The 21,442-nt window shown below is 35.0% G+C and overlaps 1 protein-coding gene across 2 annotated transcripts; it reads left to right on the top strand.

Annotated features, from left to right (window-relative positions):
* The first annotated feature begins 439 nt into the window (after positions 1-439).
* Positions 440-11,537, top strand: LOC115954585 (TBC1 domain family member 17-like). 2 transcript variants are annotated; one of them, XM_031072483.1, is made up of 11 exons: positions 440-793; positions 1,611-1,706; positions 3,563-3,666; positions 4,236-4,492; positions 5,545-5,667; positions 6,687-6,775; positions 7,103-7,208; positions 8,533-8,630; positions 9,671-9,931; positions 10,495-10,578; positions 11,187-11,537. In XM_031072483.1, the coding sequence occupies exons 1-11, from the start codon at positions 704-706 to the stop codon at positions 11,199-11,201; spliced, it is 1,323 nt and encodes a 440-aa protein (XP_030928343.1). In that variant the 5' UTR covers positions 440-703; the 3' UTR covers positions 11,202-11,537. The 2 variants fall into 2 exon arrangements, with proteins under 2 accessions (XP_030928343.1, XP_030928344.1); XM_031072484.1 differs by lacking the exon at positions 1,611-1,706.
* Positions 11,538-21,442: the final 9,905 nt, after the last annotated feature.

A 21,442-nucleotide genomic window follows, 5' to 3' on the forward strand; every position in this document is an offset into this window, starting at 1 on the left:
TAGACCCAATAAATGGGTTGTCTAATTAGATTTAAACATATAATTACAGCGTGATCAGTAAAATCTTTAACACTAAATCCTATATCTAAAAAATTATACGCGAGTAATTTTTTTATAATAAAAGAAAAAAGACATGTGAAAAAGGAACGTTAAATTAACGCGTTAAACGGCCTTGTTGGAGGTTGTAGTGAGAGGTGGGACTGGGAAACATCTCAAGGACGCGGACGTTTCCTTTGACAGAGTAAAATCCACCATTAGAATGAGTATCTGTATGACCATGACTAAATCACCAACTACTCACCCACCACCATAACTCCATTTTAATAGAGGAAAACTAATTAAATTTTATGTAATAAAAAAAAAGAAAAAAGAACAATAACAAAAACAGAATAACCAAACCAACAAATAATTATTTTTCTTTCTCCAAAAAAAAAAAAAAATTATTGTTTTTTTTTTTTTAAATTTGTTATAAATATATAGATATAATTTTTGGGTTATGCTCCTGGATATTATTGGAGCCTGTACTTGACCAGCAGCTCGTGATCTGGGATCCCTTTGAAACATCCTCTGAGCCAATTCTTTTTTCTGGGTTTTTGTTCATTTTTCAAGGGGTTCCAGCTTCTGGGTGTTTTTTGTTTTTTTGGGTTTTGAAAAGCAAAGGAATTTCTTTGACTTTTTGTGTTTTCTGGAAGCGTTTTTGGAAATGTGGAGAGACCCTGGAACTCCTGCTGATTCTTACTACCAGGTCCGCCCTGAGTGCACCGATGTTCCAAAGACCCGCTTCAAAATCAAGGTATGTTTTTTGTTTTTGTTTTTTTACAACATATATAATATTCGGATTTTTAGATACCCTTTTGGATTTTTCAGATATATATGCATATACACACACACATATATATACATGGCATGAATTAAGGAAGGTGGAAATAAATGATAGAGATTGGTTTGTTTGTGTTGGAAATTTATGATTTTTCTTGAAATTGGAGATTCGTGAACAATTACAAGATTGTTAATACTTCTATGTTTGAAGGCAGGTATGATAATAATATAGTTAAGGTTTTTCTGAGATAATGACATTGGGCTCATCAAGGTCTCATTTAATATTTCAGATTGTGTGCAATTTCATACTTAATCGGATTGTTATTAATCTGGACATTCAAAGAGAAATTTCCTTGTGAGGATGTTGCCTTAAAATTACTACTGATCAAACTTGGCAGGGCTCTTGTTTTCGCAATGTTTCTACTTCCAATTTAGAGAATTTGTTTCTCTTTTTTTCATTGGAATAGACGAGAGGGTATTTGTAAGACTGAACAGTTGGAACCAAAAAAACGAACTAGTCATGGGCATTTATAAGTCTATCATTCTTGGTACTTTGTGAAATGTGATGCATTGAATTGAAGATCTAACCAGTATCTCTCCTATCAAGAGTTGCTTCTTTACAAATCTGATGATGTTTCATGCTACTTAAAAAAATGAATTATATGTAAAGTCATATTGATGCACTCACTCTAGGTAATACAAATGGATTGAATATTCAAATTCATGAAACTTTCTCTCTGTTGCTTGCAATGTCTATTACTGAAGTTTCTATCTTTAATCCGTTTATGCAGTCTGGTAAAACATTAAGTGTAAGGAAATGGCAGGCGGCATTTACTCCAGAAGGGTATCTGGATATCAGCAAGACTCTAAGTCGAATCCATCGTGGGGTAAGTGCCTCTTAATAATTCAAAACCATCCAAAAAGTGTGTTTAAGTTTAATTTTATTTGGAGACTATGAAAGTCAGCTTGCACCAGAGCATCGCTATCATTCTTAGTTGATATATAAGATTAATAGCCAAGAGCTTTGTAGCTCAACTGGCACTTTCTAATGTTCCCAACAAAGAAGTCCAGGGTTTAAAACACCTCCCGTTGTAACTATCAAATTATAAAAAAAAGATGTTTAAGATTAATATAGTATCTTGAGAAGCCCAGAAAATCTCCTCTTTAAATCAGGTTTGATAGTTGAACTGTGGAATTAACAAACTTACTCCCTTCGTATTGGATAATATAGCCACTTTTTTCCTGTTCTAAAATAAATTTCCTGGATAGGTAAACATGACTTGCAGATTCTTAAGGGATATCTGCTTTCTTATAATATAAACCCTTGTGGGGGAAGATGCCATTTGATCCGAAGATCGTTGCATTGGATAATATGAATGCCTCAAAACATATTGTTGCTCCTACTGGCATAGTTGACCACCTTTCTGCACGCTCCTTGCCCATGTAAAGTTTACTAATCAGGTTGAGGAGTTCAATAACCCTCGGAATTGGAGATACTATCAAGTCAAAGTAATTTACTTAATAAATGATTGTGCTTATCATAATGATTATACTTCCTTTTTTGGCCCTCATGACCTCCCTAAACACTTGCAGTAATAAGCATTGCTTCCTTAATTAGTCATAAATATAGTGTGCTGTAGTCTGCTGCGGTGTCACTACTAGTCTTTCATCTAAATACAAATTTCTAAAATAGTTACTTGAAAAAAGTGCATTTGTAAATTCATTAGGATAGGCAAATATTGTATTTGATATATGAGCAAAAGTTGTAAAGAACAAAGATATCTCTAAATATACAAATGTTAAAAGAATGTTGGAAAAGCTAATAAAGTGTAATAATGATATTATTAACTAATTTCCTAGTCATTCAACTTAACTATCTTATCGATCTTGTCTAGGCTACATTTATCATCTGACCACTCTGTCACTAAAATTTCTAACAGCTGCTCTATATAACATATCTGATTTTATTATTATTCCGTTTGATTTTCTATGCACCTGGACTACTTGACTTGGTTCTTTTGTTCTGACAGCCCTAAATGAAGTTTGAAGTTGTTTTGCCAATTCAGTTTATACTCATTCTAAGTTGTGTTTCTTTTTATGTTGAAGGAAAAAATCACCTAGATATTCTTCACCATGATAATGTTCCTTTCATGTGTTGTGGCTAAAACCTATGTCATTTATAAATTAATCACCCTTGAGGTAGATGTTATCAATATGGAGCTCAATTGCTTTGTAAAATCTATAAATTTGTCTTACATGAACAAACACCCAATGTAATTCATTAAGGGTCTCAATAAAGCTTTTGAATCATTTTTATGGAAGTTGTTTTAATAATGGTTACATGATTAAATTCTCCTTTTCCTAATTGTTCATGTTTTGGGGACAAATAGTAACTATAGAATTAGAGCCATAGAAAAAAAAAATACCTCCACTTAAAATATTAAATCCCATGAGTTGGGCCCCACTTATTAAGGGGGGAATTCTAGGCCCACATTTGAGAAGACGTGTTATAAATTTTTTTTAATTGAATTCATCATTTCCAAATAGTTGTTTAATGATTTAATAACTGTTTACTATTTGTCCCAAATAGTATATGTGTACTTGAGCAATCCTTTTACGGAATCTTCTCTATTTCTTCATTTTGTAGATATTTTCTTTTTCATGAGTTCATTTTTGTTTTTCCATTCATAAAGGAAACGAAGCTGTGAGGGTTGATGCTTATCATAATTATTTTCCAAATTAGGGGGTACATCCATCAATTAGAGGAGAAGTATGGGAATTTCTACTTGGTTGTTATGATCCTCAGAGTACATTTGAAGAACGTGAGCAGATACGGCAACGTCGAAGGTAGTCCAATTTCCTTTTCCATGAAATCCAAAATTTAGTTTCTTAAGGTTTGTAATGGGTAACTCAGTTTCTTTCTTTTCTTTTAATTATAAATTATATCACATGGGGGAATTAATGGGGAAGGGTTAGGGAGAGCTTAAGGTTGTTGTTGCTTGAAGGATCAAATGAGTGATTAAGTTCAATTTTCTTTTGGGCCATTTAATTGTCCTCTTTTATGTGCTAGATAATATATTCCCTTTTTCCTATGTTTTTCAAGAGATAATCATCAATTTAGATTTAAAACTATTTTTTTTTTCCCAAACAATCAAATTAATGTGACAAAAGCACAGGTGATTATTATCAGTCTTAACCTGTAAAAAACTAACAATTATTTACACCTATAGCATAGGCATCCTTTTTTTAAGGTTATTATTCTGTTATTTTCGGATCCACTGTAAGTTTTATCCTTTAAGCATTCAATATATATATATATATATATATATATATATAAAGAGTTCAAAGTTTGCCGTACCATCTGCTGATATTTAGAGACCATTGATTTCGTAAATCTTATGTCTCTACTCCTTCAGAATGCAATATGCTAGGTGGAAGGAAGAGTGCAGCCAAATGTTTCCTGTAGTTGGAAGTGGTAGATTTATCACAGCACCCGTAATCACTGAAGATGGTCAACCCATTCAAGATCCATTAGTGCTTTTAGAAACAAACCCAGACAAGGGACAGGCTTTACCTCCTGATGACAATGGTGGGGCAAATGTTAGAGGCAATGGTTTGGAAACAGTGAAGGATAAGAAAGCAATCCAGTGGATGCTGACTCTGCATCAAATAGGTTGGTGGTATTCTTTAATTAAATGCTCATGTCTATTGTGTTCTGCATAAGCTCGCATTTTGATGATTGATTTAGCATGTAAAGTGCTTATTATATGGAACATTATTATTAGACATTTCAATTGGTGATGATCATAAATTGATCTCAGATGAATGCATCTTGGGGATGAGATTGTCATCTAAAATCCTTTGTTACAATTTGAAAGAAAATACAATCTCAATAAAGTCTTTTCAGCATAAATTCTAGTTGCCTGGAATCTTCCAGTGTTCAACTCTCTTTTGCTAAATTTGTGCTATGAAATTTAAATGTCAATTTATTTCTAGAGAATTTCTGTCATTCTTATTTTGCAATTTTGCTTCAATGTTTTTTGAGTTGTTTCAATTACTTATTCTGTGATCACTTTGTATTACTTCATTTGTCCCATAATCAGTTACTTTTCCAATTTTGCTTGTTTGGTAATGTCTGTCCCATGTCAAAAAGTCAAAGTTTAATTTGATGTTCCCTTTTTATTGTTATTTTGAAGCTTCCACTATTCATCTATACTTAACTACAATAATAAATAATAATACAATGGCAAGCACATACAAATATTTTGAATTACTGAAGCAATTAAGGAACCTCCTTAAAATGTGCATTTTTTTTCATAAGTGACACTCATTGTGGGATGGATGTAGTAATGGTTATTTATTATTTTTTTATGATTTAAAGTTTTTGTACAGATTTCCAAATTTGATTTAATTAGCATGCATTTGACCTTCATTTCTTATGTGGGTGTAATTGGTGCCAATGAAATTAAATTACTGTTCAACAAATCAAGATTGCATATGAATCACCAAGTTTGTCAATCTTTTCTGCTTGTAATGCTGTAGTTCTTAGTTGTTTGAAGTTTGAGCATTGATTTATTTTTGGTGTAAAACCATTGCAATATGTTTATTTGGAATTTACTTGCATATAGTAAATTAAAGCATTGTTGTATTTATTTATAAGAGCATGTTTGTACTCATAGATTTATTTTTTGATGAATTTTCTGGTTGGCTTAATATTAATGTCAGGTCTTGATGTGGTTCGGACTGATCGGACATTGGTGTTTTACGAGAAGCAGGAAAACTTGTCAAAACTTTGGGATATTCTTGCTGTTTATGCCTGGATAGATACAGATGTCGGTTATTGTCAAGGTGGGTGATTCAAACGGATAGCTAATGTGTCTTTAAGGGCTTTTTCAATCAAATGATGAGTCACATTGCTTTGTTGGAAATCTGCTTGATCCATTATATTGCCATGATCTCCATTCTCCACTACCATTAGCTTTGCCACCAAGTAATTATTAACTTTGTTCAATAAGGGACTGTAGCCTGTAGCTTAAATTGTCATGGGTTTGAGTAGATATGATGTTTGCACCATAAAAGAGTGAAAATTATTGGATATGAATACCGTTTATTACATGCTTGAAATGTTATGAAATAATTTTTCAACATCTATGGCTAGGGACACATATCTAGTGGACTAATTTTAGTATAAAGTGTCTACAAATCTAGCATGATCATCTTCTTTACAATGCTAAATGCTACTTGTTTAATCATAACATTTGAATGGAAAAGTAATGACAAACATGATTTGCAAATTGGGGTCCATTTGCCAATGGGTCTGATAATATGTTTCTCCATGCTCTCATGGCATTTTCATGACATGAAATCATCAGAGATTAGGTCCAGGAAGCTCCTTAGATCCCTCTTTCTCTATTAGTAGGTAGAAAGAATTGTCCAAATAACCATTTTTTCACATTTGGGTCCATTTTCCTTTAATTTTTTTTCCATTGTATCTAAATAAACTGCATATCAGGAAAAAAAAAATTTATATATATATATATATATATATTAATATTCACCCAATATCAGCTCTCTGTTGTGTTCCATTATACTCGTAGTAATGTTTTTTTTTTCTAAGGTTCAAGAGTTGGAACAACCTTTGATTCTTTCACTTGTTTATTAAGGGAAGAATAATAATCATTGATGTAGTCTACTTATATTGTTACATGTGGGTCTAGCATTCTTATCTAAATATATATATATATATTTCGTTGAAATTCTTCTCATTTACATTCCTTCCTTGCATAGCAAGAGGTAACAAAAATTTACATAATTATTGCAACTCAATATTTGATCTTCTATCTAAAATTTATGACAATACTGAGCAGGAATGAGTGACCTCTGCTCCCCCATGATAATTCTTCTTGAAGATGAAGCAGATGCATTTTGGTGCTTTGAACGGTTGATGCGCAGATTGGTACTTTTTTGCCCCATACAATTTTTTTTTTGGTCATAATATTTCACTTTTAAGTAGTGTACTTTAGTTATTATTTAGATATCTCCTACTATGCAAAATGGCTTGCTTTGGGTGGAAAATTTTGTAGGTCATATTATTTCACTTTAATTAGTGTACTTCAGTTAAATATTCTCTGTCTACAAGTAACCACACTATGTTCCATTCCGTATAATCAATCTGTTAACATATTGTTCTTCCAGAGCTGGAAATTTTTTTTAGATTAATTGTTTTTGTCTCTAATTTTAATTCCAGTTCCTTACAATATGTGTTCTTGTTTCAAAATTATAGCGAGGAAATTTCAGATGCACTGATAGCTCCGTTGGAGTGGAGGCACAACTTAGTAATTTGGCTGCAATTACTCAAGTTATAGATCCAAAACTTCATCAGCACTTAGGTATTGCCTTCAAATTTTGTTTTCTCATTCTTTATATTTAGCTCATAATCAATGTCATATATCAGTTGATAAAGCTTTTGTCCCTGTCAGTATAAACATTATATTGCAGTTGTTGTTTTGTAACTCATTGTTATTAATAAAAGATATAAGAGTTTGGTGGAAGAATTATTGACCTTTGAGCATTGCTGCCGAACATAAGCTGAAAAATCAGCATTCAGGGGCAATTGTGAAACCATCATAAAACGAAAATTTTATTGAATGGAAAGGACACTCAATTAGACAGGGTGAAGAGAGCCACTAAAAAATTACAATATAAAGATGATAAGATCTACAATTTAAATAGGTATGGAAAGCACTCCAAAGACAGTAGACCACTCAAACAAAGTTTGCAAGAAAAAAGATTTGGTCTCAATGCTTTACAGTTCCTCTCTCCAGCTTGCCCACATAAAGCAAGAGGAGCAGCATTCCAAGTAATGCTATTTTTATGCCAGCAAAACAGCTCTGCAGGGACCAACTAAAAACATATTTTCCACCTTCTTTGGCATCATCCACTGAATCCCAAATGCATAAAAAGGAAAGGACCATAATTCTCTTGCTTTAGAGAAATTCTTGGCAAAGGAGGTTCCTTTGGCTGTATGGACTTGAACTGCGGAATTTAAATGAGAAACTAAAGGCAAGAGTATTAGGGGATATTTTCAAGTGATTTTTTTTTTTTTGGGGGTTGAGTTATTGATGGGAGGAATTCTCAAATGTTTTAAATTGAATATATGGCTGGAAGCTCATAATCAATGTCTTTGTAGTTTTTATTTACTTTCATATGCTACCCAAAAGTAAGAAAACAAAAATTTATTGCCCAATATCTATTTTGAAGTTATAATATATGAACTAGGGTGAGGAAGAAAGACATCATGTGCTTTAGCATAGTTTTTTAATTAATAGTCTGCCAAGACAAAGCAATTCAACCATTGCTACGCTTTTAACTGGTGTAGATGCAGCTCTCAGCTATAACATTGTAATTCTTTTTCTTTCTTTTTTTAATATAAGCTGACATTGAAATTCTTTAGGAGTACCTCATGTAAACACCCTGTGTACATGATGTAGTTCCTCTTCATTAATAAAAATGTTTTACTGATAAAAAAAATAGGGCCATTTAATGGTTTTTATTTATTTATTTATTGTATTATAGCACTATATCCTATGGTATTATGTCAATAGTTCAATATTCCCCTTGTGACAATATATATTATATTTCTTGCACATCCCTTCATTTAGTTCTCAAGAAAGAAAGTAATAGAAATGCATGTCTTTTGATTTTGGAGCACAGAGACACTAGGTGGAGGTGATTATCTATTTGCTTTTCGGATGCTCATGGTTTTGTTTCGTAGAGAATTCTCTTTCGGTGACTCATTGTACCTTTGGGAGGTAGGATTCAACTTCAACTGTATCTTTGTCCTTCTTTTTTTGGGAGTTCAACTCCTGTCTGGAGGGTTTAAAACTGTTCCTTAAAGACCAATTTTAACTTTCAATATTCTTAAATCTCAGGTTTCTCTTCCAAATGTTTTGTGATGTGATTCTAATATTTAAATAATTGTTTACTGATTATTTTGGTCTAATCTAAATTAAAGTTTAAAAAGTTTATATAAGGATATGGTTAGTGTTCTTTAGAAAACACAGAAAGTTGTTACAGAAATATTGCATGGATAATCATTCAAGACTTATCTTTCACCTAAATATAACTGGTCCATGATTAAAAGCCAAGAGATTGTATCTAAAGTAGTAAAATGTGATGTCATTTGAAATTTTCCTGTAGGAAGGGATTGTTTATGAGTTATGACTTGATCTCTATGCTTCCACTTGCTTCTCAATTGAGAGCATCCAAATGCTCTTGCCTCTATGTTGTGATCACTCTTTACATGTTCAGAATATAAGGTTTAAGCTGTGATTTATGCAGATGCATGCCATGCTTGTGGCACAAATATATCATAGAATATTGATGCAATTGTTTAAGCTTACCGATGTGGTCATAGAATTTGATTTTTTTCCCCCTGTTCCTGTGAATCGTGTCCTAGGCCTACCTATAGGCAAGCCCCCCAAAAACTCATGTATACTTGATCCGAAACCTCTTACATTAGTGCCGGGGAAAAACAAATAACATCAAATAAAATTGCTAATTTATATGGCTCTAAGAAGTGTCCAGTCAGTCAGTTTTCTGTTAAATAATTCCTTGGGGTATGTTATAATTGCTTTTATCCATCGGACTTAAGCATGCAAAAGGAAGATGCTTGTGTCTCCTTTTATTCCCACTTATTCCTTTTGTTCATTTTTATTTGTGTATGTTCATGCATCTGTGTCTATGATAGTTTTTGGGCATTAAGTTTACGGTTATATAATCTTTTTTTTAATTGCAATCACACATTGGACATTTCTGTTAATAGTTATTGTATGGTGTTTGGACTTTTCAGATGATGTGGGCCCTGGAATACGATCCTGACTTATTCTTATTGTATGAAGAACCTGAGTCAGCTAGTGAAAAAGCTGAGGATTCTAAAGGTAAAGCAAAGTCAAGACGTCAGTGTGGAAAATATGAAAGGGAAAATATGAAAAATGGAGCAAAGAATTCAGAAGCCCCCCTCCCAATCTCTATTTTCCTTGTTGCTAGTGTCTTAAAAGATAAGAGCACAAAGCTACTACAAGAAGCTCGGGGCCTGGACGACGTTGTCAAGGTTAGCTTGGTTTAGAAACTCCAATATGCTGATTTGCTTTAGGTCAGTTCATGGGGAAAATAAAAAATATGTAGAGAACTCAAGTGAGGAAATAGCATTCAACAAAAAAAGAGAGTAAATATTGAAGTTTCTTTAATCCGGATGAGGAAGAGTTGGGTGGGGTTGGCATAGGTGTTACAGATTGACCACCCCCGCTTCTCTTCCCCTTTACAAAAAAAAATAAAAATAAAAATAAAAAATAAAAAATTTAAGAGTAATGAAGCCATGAAGGTGTGCAGCAGGAAAATTCACCTACCAAACTCAAGGATTTAGAAGAATTTTCCCCTTCTCTTTGATAAAAACGTTTGTTAAAGTGCAATCTTGCTCTTTATTCTCCTACTAATGATTTGAATAAAATTTGAAGTCCTGAGTAAACAGTAGTTGGGTACTGATGAAGCATTTTCCATGCAATTAATTATCCAGTTCTGGTAGGCATGTGCTGGAACATTGCAATTATAACTTTATAACTTTGCCTGTCTCTGTCTAAATCATTTTTCTCCTGTTTTGTTTTTAATCCTTTCCAGATATTGAATGACATTACTGGAAATCTAGATGCCAGAAAAGCTTGCACTGGGGCAATGAAACTTCACAAGAAGTATTTAAAAAAGGTAACATTCTTAGCTTGGACCTTTTTTATAGTCTTGAAATGCATTTAAAATCTTTCCTGGAGTAAGAAACAGTGAAACATGGCATAATAGGCTATAGTTTATAGAAGTGACTGAAAATGTCTAGAGTTTTAAGACTAAAAAAATATAAAGAAAAATGATCAAATTGCAAGATGTCATCTTAGCGCCAATCATTCAAAGGGTTTCAGTCTGGTGCTTTGTTTGTAGTCATATCTTTTGGTAGCCAAATTTTCCTGGTTATAACATAGGAATCCTTCAAATGTTACAATTTCATGGTCAACCAACTTTTCTCTCTGCTGGTCATGTTATTAGTGGCCATACTCCATCAACCTGTTCTAAAAGGGTCCCAGAGGCTAAACAAAGGATATTACGCTAGAATGAAGCCATTTTGTTGCCCTCACCATTTCTGGATAAACCAGTTGTGAAAGATTATGCTTGTATTTATACGTTTGATTTTGTACACTTTTTTCTGCAACTGGAACCCATGGGGTAGTAATATCCTCTATTCATCAGTTGTTTGTGTTGCTTTATTAAAAAGCAAAGCTCCTCCACGTATTGCTTCAATTCACTGAACAACATTGTCACTGCAGGCCAAGAAGACATAACTGTAAAGAAAGCACATGATTTTTTTGGGCCAGTCAAGAAGTAATGGATGTTTTTTCTTACTTGCTGGCGATTGATTTGGCGAGTGATAATGATATACTTTAACTTGAGATTTTGTCTGAGTTCACAGAATCGTAAGATTGCTCCAGCAGCAAACCTTCCACAGAAGTGAGTGTTGTATGTTCAAATAATCTTTCATTATTTGTATATCCAAAACAATTCTTTGCAAGATCTTACACAAATGCACTTTGTAAGCCCCTATTGTTTGTAACAATTACAAAAATACAAAAGAAAGCTGATACACAATTGAAATCCATATCAATGAAATTAATTTTATTTGCAGTGGTGTATTTTCTTTTGGGAAGTAATGTGGGAACAGGATGATTCATTTAGACAGCTAATATGCTTGCGTGGTCCAAGAAAATCAAAAGTCACAAGGCAAAACTAGAAAGAACATTGAAACTAAGGATAAAAATTAAGTGTCCATTTGATACATTTTATTTTTGAGCAATGGTTATTACACATGCCATACAAACGCTTGTTTTGGCTAATATTGATTTCAATTAAAAACATGCGTGCATACAGTGTGTGTGAGAGTAATTTTCCTTTATTTTTTGTGGGTTTTTAAAAAAATGAACTGTTTGAAAATGTTTAAATAAAAAATAAAAAGATTAAAATTTATACTTCAAAAAAAAAAATGTTGTTTTAAAAAGCCCTCCTCAAGGGTTAAAACTAGAGGCAAAATTTCTTCTAGTAAAATTTCTTATAGTTAAATAAAAAATTTAAGATACCTAAAACCTATTGATAATTTGGCCTACTAACAAAAGTGCATATAAAGTGCATATCATGGAAATCTACGTCATAGTTTAAAATAATGACATATCTATTATAATAATAATAGTAATGATACAGTAATAAAAAAGAAATTAGAGGTAAAATGTCTTACATTGCTAATTTTGAGAAGTAGAATAGGAAGGGATTTTTTTTTTTTTTTCCTTTTTGAGAAAGGATAGGAAGGGAAACTAAAGTGCACACAGCACATTTGAGATCATTTACTTTTTTTGGCTTATTGGACTTTCTAAAATAAGTTGGTGAAAAGTACAATTCATCTAAAAACGAGTCTTTTAAAAATGGGACATAAAATTGAACAAGATATAAATCAACTTTGGCAAACGAACCCTAAGCATTGAGCAAAGATGATACAAAAATGCCTTTTTAAATCAAGGTTCCCAAAACGCCCCAGTTAAAAAAGAACCTTCTCACATACAGGAAAAGTAGGGAAAAAAAAAATTGTTTATTCACTTTTTCACCTGTTCATTATAAAACTTTAATTTTTCTTTTTTTCTTTTTTTTTTTTTGGTAGGAATTCTTTTTTTTTTTTTTTTGATTGGAAACAGATAACATAACTTCATTAATCTGGACAGAAGTCCAAGAAACTTACATCAACCAGAATCTGGTGTTCAATTAGGGGAGGAGTGTCCTCTACCCATATTACACTATCTTTCACATTCATTGCATTCCTAGCTAGTAAATGCGCTGCTTCGTTATTGATTCTCCTAGAATGTATAGCCTTCCAAGAGTTGAACCGCAGCAGAAAAAGTTTCAGCCCTTCAACAACCTTCAGAATAGACAGGGCCGGTGTAATGCAACCATTTAGAGCTTGTATAACTTGTTGAGAGTCTCCTTCCACTACTATCTCTTTCAGTCCCAGGTCCCAAGCTAAATAGATACCCGCTTCCATAGCTTTTGCTTCTGCTTCAATAGGCCCCAACGGAAACTCAACTTTCTTACACAATGCACCCATCAGCTCCCCTTTATCATTTCTAATTACCACGCCAAAACCACAGCAGCCCCAGTTGTTGAATACCGCAGCATCAGTATTGATCTTGTATGTTCCATTAGGAGGAGGACACCAACGTTTGAGGCTAGGAGCAGAAGAAACTCCAACAATGCTGACTGGCCTGGCAGAACACACTTCAAGTTCATACCTCTGCGCTTCCTTTGCAATAATTTTCCCCCGTTTACAAGCTTCCCCATGCCGGACTGCATTTCTGTTATTCCACAAACCCCATGCCGTGATGGCAAAGGCCTCCCAATTCGTATCCCCAGGTGACTCCAAGAGCAACCAGACCACATCAAGAAATTCCTTCGGTGGGTGGATTAGCTTATCAATCCTGAATTTTGTTTCAGCCCAAGTTTCCTTAGCAATGACACATCCCCACAAAGCATGACCAGAAGATTCACTTTCACCACAAAAGTCACAAAAGTCCTCTGTGAGTACCTTTCTGTGTAGCAGACACTGTTTCGTGGGGAGCACATTTCTACAAGCTCTCCACATGAAATGTTTTATTTTATTCGGACACTTTAAGTTCCAAAAAACCTTCCATACTTCTGTCATTTTGGAATTATCCGAGCTGCCTGGACTTTCCTCGCTGCCCTTGAGCTCATCAAGGTATTTTGCAGCCACTCGATGTGCGCTCTTAACAGTGAAGATCCCATTTGGGGACTTTGCCCACACCTGGGAATCCGGCGGGTTCATAGGGCTAATAGGAATGCTAAGGATAGCCTCTGCATCGTAAGGGAGGAAAGAGTGACGTATCAAAGCAACATCCCACTCCGCTCGATCATGCACAATTAGGCTTGCCACTTTCGCCTCACTGTCCATATAGGTTCTTGGAGTTATAATTCTGCCTGAGTCCGATGAGGGAATCCATTTCTCCCCCCATATTTTAATGCTTCTCCCATTCCCAACAATCCATTTAGTCCCCTCCATAATCACCGGTATCGTAGCCACCAAACTTCTCCATAAGTAGGATGGCTTTTTCCCTGCTTGAGCTTCCATGAAGGAGGACTTCGCAAAATACTTTGCTTTAAGGACTTTGTGGATCAAAGCGTTAGGGTTTTGATGTATTCTCCAGCCTTGCTTGGCTAGAAGGGCAAGGTTGAAAGCTCTTAAGTCCCTAAAACCCAGCCCCCCCTCCGTCTTTGGCTTACACAGCTTTTGCCACGACACCCAAGCCATCTTTCTTGCTTTATCTTTCTTTCCCCACCAGAAACCACTCTCCAAAGATGCAATCTCAGCGCAAAGAGAGTCCGGGAGTTTGAAACAATTCATGGTATATGTTGGAGTGGCCTGCGCAACCGCCTTTATAAGGATTTCCCGCCCCGCATTAGATAACAATCTCCCTTTCCACCCCGCTATCTTTCTGCCCACTTGGTCTTTAATTCGACTAAAGGCCTTTTTCTTTCCTCTTCCAACCATAGGAGGCAAACCCAAGTACTTTTCATGTTGTTTGACAATCTCAGCACCGAATGTATCCTTCACAAAATTCTGAATGTCTTCCCTTGTGTTCTTGCTGAAAAATAGCGAGGTTTTTTCCCTATTCAACCTTTGTCCCGACTCCTTTTCGTAGACTTCCAGGACCGAGACTACTTGTCTGCACTCCTCCTCAATTGCTCTACAAAAGATGATGCAATCATCCGCAAAGAATAGGTGCGAAATTGAGGGGGCAAGCCTGCTCACCGCCACCCCCCTTATCAACCCCCCGGCCTCCTTTCTCCTCAGAAGTGCAGTCAAACCCTCGGCGCACAATAGAAACAGATATGGGGAAATAGGATCCCCTTGACGCAGCCCCCTCGTAGGTGTAATTGTGCCTCTTGGTTCCCCATTAATAAGAACTGAAAAAGTCGCCGTGGTCACGCACATCATAATTAGCGATATCCATTTTTCTTCAAAGCCCATTTTCCGCATCATCGACCCAAGATAGGCCCACTTAACCCGGTCATAGGCTTTTGACATATCCAACTTGATCGCCATTGAACCAGCCTTCCCCTTTTTTCTTTTAGCAATTGAGTGCATGGTTTCGAAAGCCACAACCACATTGTCTGTTATAAGTCTTCCCGGAACAAATGCGCTCTGTGCTTCATTGATCACACTGTGCAAAATTTTCTTCAATCTATTCGCAAGGACCTTTGATATTAATTTGTAAATCACATTGCAGAGGCTGATAGGGCGATATTCAGTTATCTTTTGTGGGTTTTTGGTCTTAGGAATCATGCAAATATAAGTATTATTGATACCCCTAGGCATTATACCAGAATTAAGAGCTTGTAATACACAATTTTGTACACTATGACCAACAATATCCCAATATTTTTGGTAAAAGATAGGGAACATACCGTCGGGGCCCGGTGCTTTTGTCGGGTGCATTTGTTTGAGCGCACTCCATACCTCCTCTGCCCTAAACTCCTTTAGAAGTGCCTGGTTCATCTCTGGGGTTACCCTTCTGTCCATAGCCTCTAAACTTGCATCGAAACTTGCAGGTTGGTCCGAGCTGAAGATTGACTTGAAATAGTCCAGGATAATATTTTCTACAATCTCGGGTTCTTCTTGCCATACACCATCTTCATCCAACATTCCCCCAACTCTGTTTTTCCTCTGCCTTTGGCTGGCTGTGGCATGGAAACACTTTGTGTTTTTGTCTCCATTTTGCAGCCAGCACACCCGTGACCTTTGGTTCCACATAATTTCCTCCTTTGTGTGAAGATCATTGATTTCCTTACGAACTGTCTGAATCTCCTCCGCAGTCTCATGAAGCTGGTTGAGGGACTCAAGAAGCTGAAGACGCGACTTCTTTTGCTTTAAGTATTTGTAGATATTCCCGAAGCTATTCTGGTTCCAGCATTGGAGTTGACGCTGGCATCTCTCTAATCTCTCCTGGATAGGCCGGGTAGCATCATCCTTATAAGGGTCCCAAGCCATTTCAATGACTTCCTTACATTCTTCCTCCTTTGTCCACATTGCTTCAAAAAAGAACCGCTTCTTTCCCCTATTTCTGTACTGATTCTTTTTGAGTAGCAGGACCAGCAGACAATGATCCGATGCCGACATTGATACATTGTGAACCTTTGCTTCAGGAAAAATCTTCATCCATTCCTCATTTGCAACCATTCTGTCCAGCCGAAGCAGCGTGCGCTGATCACCGAAACGCCCATTACACCAGGTAAACCTCGGGCCAACAAAACCTAAATCAATCAGACCACATCTGCTTAGTGACTCCCTAAACTCCCTCATCTGATCCGCATCCCTTTCCTTCCACCCCATCTTCTCGTCTGGATGCAAGATTTCATTAAAGTCCCCGCACACCAACCACGGCATCTTGCATTGGCCATACAGGGATTCTAGCAGTTGCCAGGAGCTTTGCCTCATACATGTGGCGGGGTGACCATAAAACCCAGTGGTCCTCCACGGGCCTCCACTGCCTTCACCGTGCACCACCACATCGATATGGGAGTGAGAGCAACTCTTGAAACGGACATCAACGCCTTCCTTCCACAGCATTGCAAGGCCACCGCTTTTGCCATCGCAAGGAACAATAATCCCTTGAGTAAAACCCAACTTATATTGAAAGCCTTTCATCCTCTCCGTTGTTGCTTTTGTTTCTGCCAAGAACACCAAAATGGGATCTTTTTCTTTCACCTCTTCAGTGAGTGTACGAACTGCCGGAGGAGTCCCCAACCCCCGACAATTCCATGCTAAGACGCTCATTGAGCTCGGCGGTGCTGCACAGCAGCCACCGCCTCTCCGCCATCCATATTCTTGTCTTCATCAATTATTTCCCCTGTCTGAGTCTTACCTTTCTTCCGTTTGGTATTTAGAACATTAGGATCCAGCTCTTGTAAAGGGACCGGGCCACTTCTTTTTAACTTTTCTGGGCTGTCTCTTTTAGCTGGGCTTGGCTTATTAATTTATCTTGCAAGCCTTTTCCAATGCCCACTTGTAGGGCCTAAAGTCTCAGCAACCCACCCCTTCTCTTTGTTAAAACTCATTGCTAACGGGCTAGATGCTTCTTCGGCCCATGGGATGGTCTGTATTGTCTCCAGGCCCAACACACTCCCATTATCCGTGTGCCCTTCCTTCTCCTTTTGTTTGCTGTCTTCCACCTTACTCTTTGTTTTCTCCCACTGCATATCTCCCTCAATTTCTGCTGTGGGAAGGTTGCCTGTCAGAGAGTTCATGCCTCTAATGTCTAATCCCCCATTCCCCTTTACTTGTAAGGATTCAGTACAACGTTGTTGGGTAACGGTGTTGCTCTTGTTTAAGTGTCTAGAAAATATACATATATAAAAAAGTGTTATAAAAATATTAAAATATTTAAATAAAAAAAACTGTTATTTAAACAACACAATTAAACTGTCCTAGAGTTTTAAAAATTCAACTAATTAGGTGTTGTTTAGATATTACTTATTTGTTAAAAATTAAAAATTTATTGTTAAAAATATTATAATAAAATAATTTTTAAATATATAAATAATACTATACAACCCAAAAATTTTAAAAATATATGCATTTTTCAGTTCTTGATGGTCCGTAAACAGTATTTATAAACCCACTAAAAAAACACAAAACACACTGATTGAGCAAAACGTACAACCTAAACATACGCTTAATGCCAGAACCAATTAATGTCAGCAAACATGTCTTTGATAAGCGGGCCGCCCCAGTACGAAATAGCAGTACATCATTATTATCATTTGAGTGAACAACAACCATACAATTAATACGTGTCAGAAAATATCTCAAAAAATAAATACGTGTGAAAAATTTAGAATTGGGTTAACGGGCACCATTAAACACACTTTACCTGACAAATTTTTGTCTTTTTTTTCTTATTTATGTTACTTTTTTCAGCTTTGTAGGTACTATTTTCAATTTTTTTTTTACTTTTTCTGACAAATTTCTTTTATCTGTTCTGCACTTAACCAGCCCCAGGCGGTGCTAACTTTGGTCCGGATAGGGCGTAAAACATGGATTTGAAGCCCTCCAATAAAAAATCTCCACATCAGCATTTTCCTAATAACTTCTACCATTCCCAAATTTTACACATCCCTCTCTCTCGCACGTGGGCCATGTTGTCTTTCTCTCTGTCATTTCTATTTCTTTTTCCTTGGATCTAATCTCTCTTTCTTTCAGTATTTTTTTTACCTCATATCTTATTTCTCTCATCTCCTCCTCGATCATCTTTCTATTTGAAGTTCTCATATCTTATTGGCTACCAGACACTGAACGGAGATGAGACTTTGTTTAGATTTTCATTGTAGTGTGTCTAGTGTGGACTGTGGGAGCTGAAATTTATTTACCCATAAATCAATAAAGAATAAAAGTTAACACACACTACCACTCACTCACTCACTCACAAATATCAAATTTAAGTTAAAAAATTAATTCCAACATCTGCAGGAAAAACAGGAACTCCCAAGTCTGAGAAGTTGCTGGAGATTTGTAAACAGAAACTCCAAGTAACTGAGACTTTGAAAAATGGCCAACATTAACAAGAAGAAGGATGGTTTCAGCATTATCAGGCAAAAAAATGAAAATAGAACGGCTTTTGTTTCACTTTCACACTAGCCATGTGAATCTACTTAACCCGTCCTAGAGAATTTTAAAATAACATTAAAACACACTAAAAAAAAAAGGCAAGAAAGATCCAGAGATAATGGAAATTGGGTTTGATCAAGAATTATATATCAAACAATGTTGTGGTTGGCATTTTGCTAAGGAGAAGAAGAAGAAGAAGAAGAAAGTGCAGACGACCAGAGGCGGAGGGAGAGGCTTTGGATTTGTGCTTTCAGGTGAGGTATTGATCACAACCACCTGGTCCTGGTGGCACTTTCGGACTATGAGCATCATGTGATTTTCACGGTGAAACTGGGTTTTGATTTTTGAAGATTTGGTTGGTATTTGTGATTGTGAGGGAGTGATTTTTTTTTTTTTTTTTTTTTTCCCGATACTCTTGTCAGGGAGTGATTGTGTGTGTTAAGTTTATTGTTTTAATATGTAAAAATATGAGGTGGCATCATGTCATTGAAGGGTGTAAATAGTCCCTGACTCCCTTTTACGCCAGGTCCGTTTTTAATTTAATCTCATATATAATATAACTATCTTTTAGTAAAAGAAATAAGAGTTCGGTTACCGGTATCTTTTAGAGTGTACATAAATAATTTATTTTAAAAATTTTTTAGTAATAAATTAAAAAATTGTCAAAATAATTAATTATTTTTTATAAATTTTTTAAAATGGTTTATTAATATATGTTCTTAAGAATTTTTTTACTAAAACCCAAGAAATAATTCTAAAAACACATTCCTTACTACAGTATTCATTTATATCAATGTTTTCTTTCTCAATTTTTTTTTTTTTTGACGGATATATTGACAATGCAAATGCAAATAATAAGTTCTAAGCTAGACAGAAAAAATAGGTTCTAAGCAAATGCTCTAAGGATATATTAATGCAAATGCTCTAAATATTTAGATGTGGGAAAGAGTATGTATCTAGGCGAAATAAAATATATCAATCATAAGCTTCATTTGGTTGATGAACGAAAAAATCCGAGGGAATAGAAAATGATGGGGATAGAAAAGATTTAGTTTTCTCTTAAATATGTTTGGTTGAAGTGAAAAAGTAGAGTATTAAAAAACTCTTTTATTTAGTTGAGAATAAAATGAAAGATTGAAAATAATGTTTGTATAAATTTACTTCTATTAGGCTATTACATAAAAAGTTAATAGTTTAAAAAAATAATAAAAAATTGTTGTTAGTATTAAAATAAATCATCCCAAATGGTGGGTAAGGAAAAAAAAAAAAAAAAAAAAAAAACACTCTTAGACCCACCAAAATATCTCTATTTTTTCTCCCTAACCAAACACACTCACATACTATTATCTTCCCACTTTTCTCCTTCTCATTTTCCATCCTCAATTTTTCATCCTAACCAAATGCACCCTTGATTTTGGTAAACACTTTCACGCCACCCCCATTTTATTTTCGCATCATTTCTTGCTTTGTTAAAGACCCCTTCTAGAGCATTTGCACAAGGTAATGTAAAATGGGGGAAAAAAAGTGCAAAATTTTACATATTTAAATCCCAAAATCATCTACATTAGTCAAGTTAAAAATGTGTAAATTTACACAATTGCTATACTAATTATATAAATTTATATTAACAATATTTATTTTGCATTTATTCTTTTATTCTTTTTTTACATATTTCAAAAATAAAGAAAAATAGTAAATGATCGTTATCGTGTGTAAAGAAAAATAAACAAATTTTTTTCTCATTGCTCACCTCAACGTTTTTCATCTTGATTTTTTTTCTTTTTAAGCTTTCTTTATATTGTGGACTTCTTGTGGTGGATAGCATGAGCAGCTTCATTTTTCAATTTAACTTAGGCGTAAATGCACTTTTAGTCCCTACATTTTGCACATTTTCCATTTTGGTCCTTACATTTTATTTTTACCACTTTTAGTCCTTAAACCAATTAACGCATGACATTTAAGTCCTTACCATCAACCAACTGACGGGAAAAGTTGAGGTGGCAGACAAAACACCCTATTGGCTGACGTGGCGCTGATGTGGCGATTAAAATATTATTAAAAAAAATTATTTGGCATTTTTATATGCCACGCCAGAACTTTAATTTTTTATAAAAAGCCACGTCAAAAAATTTGAACCAAAAAAATAATAAATTAAAGAAAATAAATTTTTTATATCCCAATATTGCTTTGGCTCTTGATTTTTTGAATTATCTCAAAAACCCGTGACAAACATATTGATGAAAAAGATAGCACATTTACAACCCTAAAACAATTCAAAGAACTCAACAAAATAAAAGAGGAAGCGAGGAGCGAAACTAACGGCACTGAGGGGATTGCAATGGCGGCACTAGGCAAAAGTGACAGTGTCAGCTTTAGATCCAATGGTACGGTTGTGTTGCAGTGTCATCGAGTGGGTTATGGGCTTGACGGTGTCATGGGTTAACGGTATAGATTTTTAGGTTGATACTTAGAGCCATATTGTTGTAACCTTAGAAAGTTCATACTCAAATCATAGTCTTTACTTGTATTTGATTAGAATTGAATATATATGACATAATCTCATTTCTGATTAACTAAACTTACTCGGATCTATACGGTTCAGAGTACCATAATTTTGTGTCCATTGTCCTCTATTTTCTGGTACTCAGATTAAAGGTTTTCACTATATTCGGTTAGAAATGTTGTATATCTTAAACTAATTGTAATTTCAGATTAATTGATGTTAATTATCATAAAGAGCTTCATATTAGACTCTCAGAAATAAGAATCTCTCTCAATTAGTAGGTTCTACTAGTAACTAGTAAGGTCTAAATTTCATTTGCTGTCTTGCTTAGAAACCCAGTCTACCTAAATAAAGTCCTTGGT

Source organism: Quercus lobata, chromosome 8 (assembly GCF_001633185.2).
Source record: "Quercus lobata isolate SW786 chromosome 8, ValleyOak3.0 Primary Assembly, whole genome shotgun sequence".
In the NCBI taxonomy this organism is placed as follows: domain Eukaryota; kingdom Viridiplantae; phylum Streptophyta; class Magnoliopsida; order Fagales; family Fagaceae; genus Quercus; species Quercus lobata.

What these genes read in the sequence shown, in the direction of transcription:
- LOC115954585 (XM_031072483.1), top strand. Translation starts at nt 704, where the DNA reads ATGTGGAGAGACCCTGGAACTCCTGCTGATTCTTACTACCAGGTCCGC. An exon ending in TAAGTCGAATCCATCGTGGG is followed by an intron (nt 1,707 to 3,562) that starts GTAAGTGCCTCT and finishes TTTCCAAATTAG; the next exon opens with GGGGTACATCCATCAATTAG. An exon ending in CAGATACGGCAACGTCGAAG is followed by an intron (nt 3,667 to 4,235) that starts GTAGTCCAATTT and finishes CTACTCCTTCAG; the next exon opens with AATGCAATATGCTAGGTGGA.